Source organism: Terrapene carolina, unplaced genomic scaffold (genome assembly GCF_002925995.2).
Source record: "Terrapene carolina triunguis isolate 2854851 unplaced genomic scaffold, T_m_triunguis-2.0 Scaffold926, whole genome shotgun sequence".
Taxonomy (NCBI): domain Eukaryota; kingdom Metazoa; phylum Chordata; order Testudines; family Emydidae; genus Terrapene; species Terrapene triunguis.
The window spans coordinates 6,693,755-6,704,063 of NW_020665277.1; the positions used below are offsets into that span (position 1 = coordinate 6,693,755).

Below are 10,309 nucleotides of genomic sequence, written 5' to 3' on the forward strand. Positions count from 1 at the left end.
GGGAGGGGCTTACTACATTACTTATAGGTTATAATTAGTGGCTGTTCTCTAGGGGATTGTGCCCCCCCCCGATTGTTTTTATATGTGACATAACACAAATATACTTAACAATACACCAGCCGCTATGCTAATTGACAGCAACAGCGAGAGTTCTGCCCACTGCAGTATGGTTTAACAGCCGAGCCACCACCAAAACACGGCCTCTCCTCCTTTCACGGGGTTAAGATTTTAATGTGTTCAGTTGCTGGCAGTTGCAACAAGCTGCCCTGCAGGTTTTGCGTGCTTTTGTTTATATGATAAGTTTATTGAATGTCCACAGAGAAATGGGTTATTGTTTAAACCAACTTAACCCCTTGGGATGGAACCAGGCCAGAAGCCCTGGTTTGATTATTTACAGCAATAAGATTTACAGATTTATTTGTGCATCCAAGTTGGACAGCCGCGTGTAGCTGTGTGTCGTTTGGTTACGGGCTGGTGTTGTTGTGCTTTTAGTAATATGTACATTCCCAGCAAAACACCTCATACACAGTACACCCAATTGTCCACCCCTTGCCATTGGATGTGCTCCTCCCTGGCCATCACGGGGGGCACATTCAAACACTGTCTCTGGATTTACACCATTTTACACACCCCTCCATTGATTCCCAGTGAGCTCCTCCCCTTCTCATTATTCCCATAGGGCTTGTGGGGACCACCTTAGTTAGCGTTCCATTTCCAGGTACCACAGTTGCTATTACACAGGTCCTGGCCTCCTCGCTGAGCATTTTGCATTTCATACACATCTCCCCAGGTCAGTCTTTTGAAGCCATCCCCCACCCACGTCATGAGGTTTTCTGTTTATTGAAACACAACAATGCTAGCAACAAGACAAACACCACAGTCAAACAACTCCAAACGTAGATCCATGGTATGTGGGGTTATTTTTTTGCTGGCACCAGCTTGCTTGTAGAGTGTCTGAAAAACAAAAGAAACAATTTCTACCCTCCTGGTGGGAACAGATTATTGCTTAATAACAATACCACATCTGCTTAGCAGGGCACTTCAGAGTATGGGAGTGGGTGTGACTCATGGGACCCCCGGTGGTTCATAGGTTGACCAGATCTCCTGATTGTATAGGGACAGTCCCGATTTTGGGGTCTTTTTCTTATATAGCTTCTATTACCCCCCATCCCCTGTCCCGATTTTTCACACTTCCTGTCTGGTCACCCTAGTGGTTCATGAGTGTCGGCAGCTTTTGTCAGACCTGACATACTGACTGCACCTAACACACTGCTGGCATAATCTGCATCTAAAAGGTGTCACATGAGAGATTGGTGGAAAGCAAATACCACACTGATCATTAGCATCCTTGCGTGAGGTATGTACGGGATGTGTACCAAGTTATAGACACGTGCTAGAATTATGTTCTTCAAGTGTGTTTTTGTTTGTCTCACCAGCCTGCTCGTCATGTAGAGACAATGAAGGTACGGTTCCACAAAAGTGAAACAAAGCCATCAAACTGGGGGCCGCGGGGGGGCGATGGGGGCGATTGCCTCTCATAGGGGGCTGAGCTTCAAGCGATAGGCCATTGACCCCAGGGCTTGTCTACAATATTAGTGTATTAGAAAAGCAGAACGAGTGAGGCCTTTCATGACAGCCTGGGACACACTAGCGATGAGTGTCATTGTGAAATGTCTGCAGTAACATAACTGGGAGTGGTCACCCCGCTAGTAGTGACCAAGGCTGGCTGAGACGGGGCGGGGGGCTGTTGGGTGGTAGGTAGGCTGCTGGGGTCAGAGCGCTGACCTAGAGCTGCATAGCACACGGACGCTCCGAGGACTGCGTGATTGTCTGCTGGCAGTTGGTGTCCAGGCCCGGAGGCACAGCAGCAGAGCATCCAAGGCACCCTGGTCTTGATTGCACCCTAAATTGTGACAATGGTCTGAGGGGCAAACTGGAGCATATTTGAGTAGGGCACATCAGAGCCTGGGATGTGGGCAGTTAGTTGTGCCAGGTGGTCAGAGCAGGAGTTGGTTGCCAGGAATTGTTGCTCAGGGGCAGAGTCAGGGCTGGGTTACCTGGAGTGAGGCAATGGGGGGGGGGGGGGGGGAGCAGTGCACAGCTGGGAACATGCAGGTGCAGGAGCTACCACAGCCAAACTGCAGCTGCTGCTGGGGTTATGGGCTGACTCTTCCCACCAGTGAGGCATGTAGCCACTCAGGCAGCCTGGTCCCTGTCAGCTGTGCTCGTTAGGGTGCCCAGAAACTGGCTCTGCTGCAGGTCCTGCTTCTTGACAGGAGGTCCCCGCCCCTCACACGACTTCCTGTTAAGATTTCAAAAGTCCTCTGTGACACAGGGCCAGAAAGGGGTTACACACCTAGCAGATTCAATGACCCAGATTCAACCTGTGGCAGCAGAGAAAGAACTGACAGGAAGGGGATTCCAATGCATGACAGTTTGTTAGCAAGAGTCAGGCTAACTGTAACCGTAATAACGCGAGATTTGTAGAAGCGAGGATTGTGTGAGGTGAGTGGGAAAGAACTGTGTGAGACGTTGTTGCGACCTTGTGTAGATAATATGGAATGTAGACTAGACTCTAAATAAGTGAGAAAAATAAGATATCAGGATGACCTATGTATAAACAAAATGCAGCTGTTGCTTATTATTGTCTGTAACAAAAGGTATAAATGCTTGCTGTAATTGTTGACCTGTGGAGAGACCTGCCTAGGAGGGGGAGACCCTGTGTCCTAGTGCACTCTCTCCCTCTACGCAATTGCAAGAGAAAATAAAGTATCTGACTTTGCTGTACCCAACCCAAAAGAGTGAGACCTCTGTTATTCTCCGACAAACCTTTAGAGACATAGTAGTAGATAATGATTGTGGTTTTTGTGTGTTTACATATATATTGTTAGAGGCTGACAATGTAACCAAATGGCGCCTATCACTGTATTCCGTTAATTCAGAGATCAAAAGGAGATGTTAACATTTAGATGAACTGTGAATGTAGTAATATCACTGCCTTCATTTCTCTTCGAAGTATGTAGTAAGCTACCTGTAAATGGTGGGAGATGGACAGTTCCCTTGTTAATCCATGTAGCTAATTATTGGCGATACTAGGAAATAGGTTAGTTCAAAGACACTATTCTTCACCCAAGGACTGCACGCTGTCAGGAGGCTGCCAGACAACTATAAAAAGAACGCTTAGGGCCCTGATCCTGTTATCTCAGATCTGCTTAAGCTTCATCAGTGGAATTTGGAGTCACAGGACTGAAGTCTCCAGTCCTATCTGGATTGCCCTGATATTGGACATGGGACTGAAATCTACGGACTAATTCTGAAAGAACTTTTTACAACTCTAAAGCTCACCATCTCTACTATGAAACTGACATAAGAACTCTATTCATACCTGTATGTAAAATAAGTTTTTGACCAGTTCTCTCTCTCTTCTCTTTAATAAATCTTAGTTTAGTTAATAAGAATTGGCTGTACGCGTGTATTTGGGAAAGATCTGGAATATTTGTTGACCGGGTGGGTGATGTGTACAATGCTTTGGGATTGGTAGAACTTTTTCTATGATGAAAAAGATTTTGAGTAATCCTCATCATATTTGACTTGGGTGTCTGGGTGGGTGCTCAAGGCTGGGTTGCTTTAAGGGAACTGTGTTTTTGGCTTCTGGGTAACCAGCAAGGTATTGTAGAAGCTGTTTTGTTGCTGGATTGGTGAATCTAATTATTAGAATAACCACCAGTTTTGGAGCTCATCTGCCCCATTCTTTGCAGTTTGGCCTGATTGAGCAATCTCAGCCTGGCCCCCCTGAGACCCCAGTCACATCCTCCAATTGTGGTTTGCAGAGATAGGGCAAAGCAGCAGAGTCGCCTCAGTGCTGGGGAGCCCATGGACACCCAGTGGGTGTGTGTCACAGTTTAGAGGTGGTTCTGCAGTGACTTCTGCCATCCTGTACAAAGCCCTGGGCACAAGCTCCCCTCCCACTATGCACAACCTCTCCCTGGGTAGGGCTCCAACCCATGGCCTCGCTCCCCAACTACCAGCTCCTCTAGCTGGGAGCAGTAGTAGCAAGCGCCTATCTTGCAAAATGCCCCAGCTAGGACTCCTAACCCCACAGACCCATGGCGGGGTGGGGAGCCAGACACTGGGCTTGGTAGGGTGAGATGGGTGGGGAGGGCTAGCACAGGTCGGGGGCACAAGGCAGAGTCCCGTGGTCAGTAGGATTCAGAGTGAACAAGGCTAAGCACCTCCCCCCCGCTCTTCCATTCGCTGCAGCGCGGACCTCCCGCCGCCAGGCGCCAGGAGAGCCATTCCGGAAATGACCGAGCGCGCGCGCCAGCTGTAGCCGAGCGGTTCCGAGAAAGGCCGAGCGGTTCCGGAAGTAGCCGAGCCCTTCCGGAAAGCCCCGGAGCTGTCCGAGTCGGCGGCGTAGGTAGAAGCCGCTGTGCGGGAGCCATCATGGCGGATCAGGCAGCGCAGCTGCGGGCCGACGGGATCGCGAAGCGGCTGGTGCAGGAGGGCCGGGGTCCAATGCCCGACTACTGCGACGGCACCAAGGTAACCAGCTGCCCCACCCCCTCGGGACAGAGCGGGGCCGGGCTATGGCGCGCATGCGCGGCGGGAACAGACCGTTAGGAGGGGCCTAGCGGCGCCCGCCTGGCAGAGTCCGGCGGCGCTGACACGGGCTGCGGTGGTGACTGCGCATGCGGCAATGAGCCGGTACTATGGTGACGTGCCCCGCCTTCCAACACCGCGCTTCTATTGGTGCTGTTGTCAGTGACATACAACCGCTCCTGCGTGCTGATTGGCCAGCCGCGCTAGTGGGGCGGGGCACTCAGAAAGCTTTTTTGCCTGCCCGCCCACCGCCCCTCCTCAAGGGGCGGGGCTCTTGGGGCAGTGACGCTCTATCCCGGGGGGCGTGGCCCGAGCTCCAGCAGTGACGGGCCCCGCCTTCTATGGTTGGGGTGGGGCAGTGACGCGCGGGGCCCGGGGGGAGGGGTATATTTTGGTAGGGTCGCTTCCTGTTTACATTCTCTGGGGCCTGGCTCTGGGAGGGTGATCCGCAGTCAGAGCCCTAGGGACAGCATGGGCCTGTCCACCCAGTATGGGCAGGGCTGGGCACTGGGCCTGCCCCCCAGCAAGCCTGGCACGGTGCCTGGGCCCTGTGGGGACAGAGTAGCCCAGGGTAGGGGAGCCCGTTAGGGCTGGCAGAGCTCAGGCTGATGCCCCCGTGTCCTGCCGGGGAGGTCAGGGCCGAGCAGTGCGCCCCAGTCCAGAGGGTGAGCAGGGCTGGACGTGGTATGTAGCAGGGGCCTGCCAGGAGCACACGTCCCCAAGCTGGGCACACAGCAGCCCCCAGGAGAGGAGTGCACTGGGTGACCCTGTTCCTGCCAGGGCCCATCTCCTATCTAATGGGCTAGTAGGAGCATGGCCCCGTGTCATGGAGTCACCGGGGCGATGCTCTGGAATGACTCCATATGAAGCCAGTCAGGACTCTGGGGGAGCCTCCTCTCTCTGAGCAGACTGCCTCCAGGGCAAGAAGCTTCCACGGCTTCCACCTTCCTGGGTCTGACCTCGGAGCATTCAGCATCCCCTTCCGTACCGTGCGCTTCCCGCAGAAGTCTGCACAGGCGGGACTCCTGGGGAAGCCAGAGGGCCCTGCACCCCAACGCCGCAGTCAGACGTGACTCTCAGCCAGCCGGTAAAACAGAAGGTTTATTAGGTGACAGGAACACAGCGTAGCACAGAAATCAGTGACTTTCAGCCAAGTCCATCTTGGGGGGATGGGAGCCCAGAGCCAGGGCTCTCGCTCTCCCTCTGCACCCCAAGCCAGCCGAGACTGACTCGCTTCCACCTGCCTGGCCCCTGCCCTGCCCCTCGCTCCTCCTCTGGCCTTTGTCTCGCTTCCCGGGCCAAGAGTCACCTGGTTACATCCCCCTCCTGGGTCTCAGGTTATGAAGGGGGGGCTATAGCATCGGTTCAGGCAGCTGGAGCAGCCCCCTCAAAAGTCACACCCCCTTATTCCCACCACCTAGACATTGGTGCAATACACCGGGAAACTGAGGCACACACAGCATTCATGCAAAACGGTAAGACTCACTGTCAAGGTTCCTTCCCCACTCTGAACTTTAGGGTACAGGTGTGGGGACCTGCATGAGAACCTCTAAGCTTAACTACCAGCTTAGATCTGGTTTTGCTGCCACCACTCCCAAGTACTAACTCCCTTCCCGGGGTAGCCTTGAGAGACGACTTCACCAATTTCCTGGTGAACACCGATCCAAACCCTTGGATCTTAACACAAGGAGAATTTAACCATCCCCCCTCCTTTCCCCCACCAATTCCTGGTGAGTCCAGATCCAGTCCCCTTGGATCTTAACACAAGGAAAAATCAATCAGGTTCTTAAAAAGAAGGCTTTTAATTAAAGAAAGAAAGGTAAAAATCATCTCTGTAAAATCAGGATGGAAAATAACTTTACAGGGTAATCAGATTCAAAGAGCCCAGAGGAACCCCCTCTAGCCTTAGGTTCAAAGTTACAGCAAACAGAGGTCAACCCTCTAGCAAAAGGTACATTTACAAGTTGAGAAAACAAAGACAAACCTAACACTCCTTGCCTGGCTGTTACTTACAAGTTTGAAATATGAGAGACTTGTTCAGGAAGATTTGGAGAGCCTGGATTGATGTCTGGTCCCTCTTAGTCCCAAGAGCGAACAACCCCCAAAACAAAGAGCACAAACAAAAGCCTTTCCCCCACCAAGATTTGAAAGTATCTTGTCCCCTTATTGGTCCTTTGGGTCAGGTGTCAGCCAGGTTACCCGAGCTTCTTAACCCTTTACAGGTAAAAGGATTTTGGTGTCTCTGGCCAGGAGGGATTTTATAGTATTGTACACAGGAGGGCTGTTACCCTTCCCTTTATAGTTATGACACTCACATAGGCTCACATACAACATAACAAGGGAAAATCCCCACTTCGTCACACCGTCACTGGGGGTTGTCAGCGACAGCTGAGAATCCCAGCGCTAGTGCACACACCTTCCAACGCGAGCCTCCCTGCCCCGTCACGGCCAGTGGGTCTCGGCGAGCAGTCATTGGCCCGTGGGGCCCTGTTGTGCTGGGTGGGGTGTGGAACAACCTCATCCACGTTTGATCTCCTACCCAGGCCACTTTCCACTACCGCACCATGCTGTCCCACGGGGAGCACCGCGTGCTGGACGACAGCCGTGCCCGCGGGAAGCCCATGGAGCTCATTATTGGCAAGAAATTCAAGCTGCCAGTGTGGGAGACCATCCTGAGCACCATGCGGGACGGGGAGCAGGCTGAGTTCCTGTGTGACACCAAGGTATCCTCTTACTCCTGCCGGCCCCACAGCTCCCTGCATCCCCTCTCTGAGCACTGTTCCTGGGGGGTGGGATACAGGCCAAGTTCCTGTGTGACACCAGGGCCCCCCCATGAGGAATTTCTGTTGTCTGTGCTGTAACCCCAGCCTTGAGACAGTCTCTCTGGGGAGCAGCCTTTGATTTCGCCAGGCTCTGAGCAGAGCCATCCACAAGGGCAGGCCATACGGCCTCGAGGGTTCTCGGCCTTCAGACACACCAGGAGCTAGTACAGCCGAGATCTGTTGGAGGCTTTTAGCCCTGGGGGGAGCCGAGCATGCAGCGATTCTAGCTGGACCGGCCAGGGCTCTGTACTGTAGAGCACCAGTCTAACCGTGTTGGCCAGATGAAAGGCAGCAGGGGAAGATCTGCCACCACAGCGACCCAACCTCCCCAAACACCACATGCTCTGCAGGCAGCGGCTCTCATGTCTGCGCCGGGGGTTCTGCCAGCGCAGCTCTTGCTCTCGTAGCTGGCAGAGCCTTGCAATGCAGACCAGGCATGCCTCCCCGCAGCCCCAGCTCCTCCCATCTGTGCCCAGCCCCAGCCAGGCGCCTTCCTGGGCTGGTGGTTAGGAGTTACTGGGCTCCCGTGTCTCTGCTGGGTCGCCTCCGTTTGTGGGTGTTGATTCCAGCCCATCGTTATTAATGGGTCTGGTTCCAACCCAGCTGGCACAGTGATGAACCCCGGCCCTAAGCTCCCGACCCCAGGGAAGAGAATGATCCCTCCCCCCCAGGAGGCCACGCAGAGTGGGCCGGTGCCCAGGGTCAGTACCACCAATTCCTGCATTCAGCCTGCGCCCCAGGTTCCTGTGTGACCCCCCTTTCCCCCGCTGACGCCCTGTCCTCCCAGCACGTGGTGCTGTACCCGCTGGTGGCGAAGAGCCTGCGGAACATCGCGGCGGGGAAGGACCCCCTGGAGGGACAGCGGCACTGCTGTGGCATCGCCCAGATGCATGAGCACCACTCTCTGGGCTACCCCGACCTGGATGACCTGCAGCAGAACCCCCAGCCCCTGATCTTTGCCATCGACATGCTGAAGGTGACGAGGGCCTGGGGACCCTGACCTGGGGATGGGGCGGCTCTGAGGGGTGGGGGACCCCAGCTGGAAACGGGGTCCCTGAGGGGTGGGGACGCTGTGGGGAGGGGGTAGTAGAATTGGGGAGTGGTGCCAGGGGCTGGACTGGGCTGGAGCTCTTCCCTTGCCAGGTGTGGTGCCTGGGGATGGGTCCAAGGGATGGAGGTGGGGTGATGGACGAGGTGCCTGGGCTTTCTCTGGATGGGCGTAGTACATGGAGTCTGGGCTCTCTCTGGATGGGCATGGTACCCCGGGGTCTGGGCTCTCTCTGGATGGGCGTGGTACCCCAGGGCTGGGGCGGGCTCTCTCTGGATGGGCGTGGTACCCCAGGGCTGGGGCGGGGCTGGGCTCTCTCTGGATGGGCGTGGTACCCCGAGGCTGGAGCGGGGCCAGGCTCTCTCTGGATGGGCGTGGTATCCTGGGGCTGGGGCGGGCTCTCTTTGGGTGGACGTGGTACCCCGGGGCTGGGGCGGGGCCAGGCTCTCTCTGGATGGGCGCGGTACCCCAGGGCTGGGGCAGGACCAGGCTCTCCTCCACTGACACAATATTGCAGGTGGAGGCGCCCGGCTCGTACCGGCAGGACCCGTGGGCCATGACGGACGAGGAGAAGATGCAGGCTGTTCCGCTGATCCACGAGGAGGGCAACGAGCTCTATCGCCAGGGCAAGGTTACCGAGGCAGCCGCCAAGTACTACGATGCCATCGCCTGCCTGAAGAACCTGCAGATGAAGGTGAGCGATGCCCCAACCGGGCACCACATCTCCAGATGCTGACCCTGACCACGAGGGGTGCGGGGAGCTGGCTCAGCGGCTGCTCCAGGCCACTCCCACCCACCTGCCCCCGAGGGGCCTGGCATGCCTCCTTCCACACGCTCTCCTGGGAGAGCCCCCGTTAGCACCGAGCCCTCCGCAGCTCAGGGATGGGGCTTTCGGCTCCAGTCCCGTTTCCCCATGAGCTCCGGCAGCGAGTCCTGCTGAGATCAGCCTGCTCTGCCTCCAGGGAGCGACGCCCCAGGGCGCACCTGCGGCCGGGGCCGCCCGGTCATGCCTTGGGGCAGCCAGGCCTACGTCACATCCAGATGGGCAGAAACTGCAGCCCCTATGTCAAGGGCCCTCCTGGTGTCTGTCGGATGCTCGCTGCCTCATGTCTCGGAGCCTGGTTCCTAGCCCGGCCTCCTGCTGGGTCTGTCCCCTCTCTGGGCCGGCCCTTGGCTCTGCAGTTGGTAGTGGAGGGGCTCTGGCTGAGGCCTACCGCTGGTCATGTGACTCCCAGCCACCCCTGTCCTAGAGGAGGAATTAACCCTTTCACCCCCATTGCGGAGTGGGTGGGGAAACTGAGTCATGCACATGGTGCATGACAATATTTCCACAATCCCCAACCGCAGGCGCCTCTGCCTTAGTGGCAGCACCAAGCCCACTGATTTGCCAGGATCCAGCCCCAGGTCTCCCCTCTCTTCTCCCCTCCCCCCTGTGCCTGCTCCTCATTCCCCTCCCCCCTTGCAGGAGCAGCCGGGCTCCCCAGACTGGATCCAGCTGGACCAGAAGATCACCCCCTTGCTGCTGAACTACTGCCAGTGCAAGCTGCTGTGCCACGAATACTACGAGGTGCTGGACCACTGCTCCTCCATCCTCAATAAGTATGAAGGTAAGGAGCTGTGTGGGACACGGCTGGGACAGCAGCGGCTGCAGGTCGGGACTTTGGGGCACCAGTACGGCTGTGGGCGGGAGCCCAGGGCTGGGCTAGCAGGAGCTGCAGGTTGGGTCTGAGGGGCACCGACAGAGCTGAGAGGAGGGGAGCCCAGGGCTGAGCTAGCAGGGGGCTGAGAGTCGGGTCTGAGGGGCACTGACAGGGCTGTGTGGGGGGGAGCCCAGGACTGG

At 56.1% G+C, this 10,309-nt stretch overlaps 1 protein-coding gene across 2 annotated transcripts in view; it reads left to right on the top strand.

Moving 5' to 3' along the window:
* The first annotated feature begins 4,338 nt into the window (after positions 1-4,338).
* The window catches only part of AIP (aryl hydrocarbon receptor interacting protein), a 6,993-nt gene continuing 1,022 nt past the window's right edge, over positions 4,339-10,309 (top strand). The window contains exons 1-5 of one of the 2 annotated variants that reach the window (XM_026661034.2): positions 4,339-4,542; positions 7,143-7,322; positions 8,209-8,397; positions 8,987-9,163; positions 9,935-10,068. In XM_026661034.2, the coding sequence (XP_026516819.1) occupies positions 4,444-4,542; positions 7,143-7,322; positions 8,209-8,397; positions 8,987-9,163; positions 9,935-10,068 (779 nt within the window). In that variant the 5' untranslated portion in view covers positions 4,339-4,443. Of the gene's footprint in view, positions 4,543-7,142; positions 7,323-8,208; positions 8,398-8,986; positions 9,164-9,934; positions 10,077-10,309 lie in introns of both variants that reach the window. The other variant, XM_026661033.2, reaches the window with a different exon arrangement.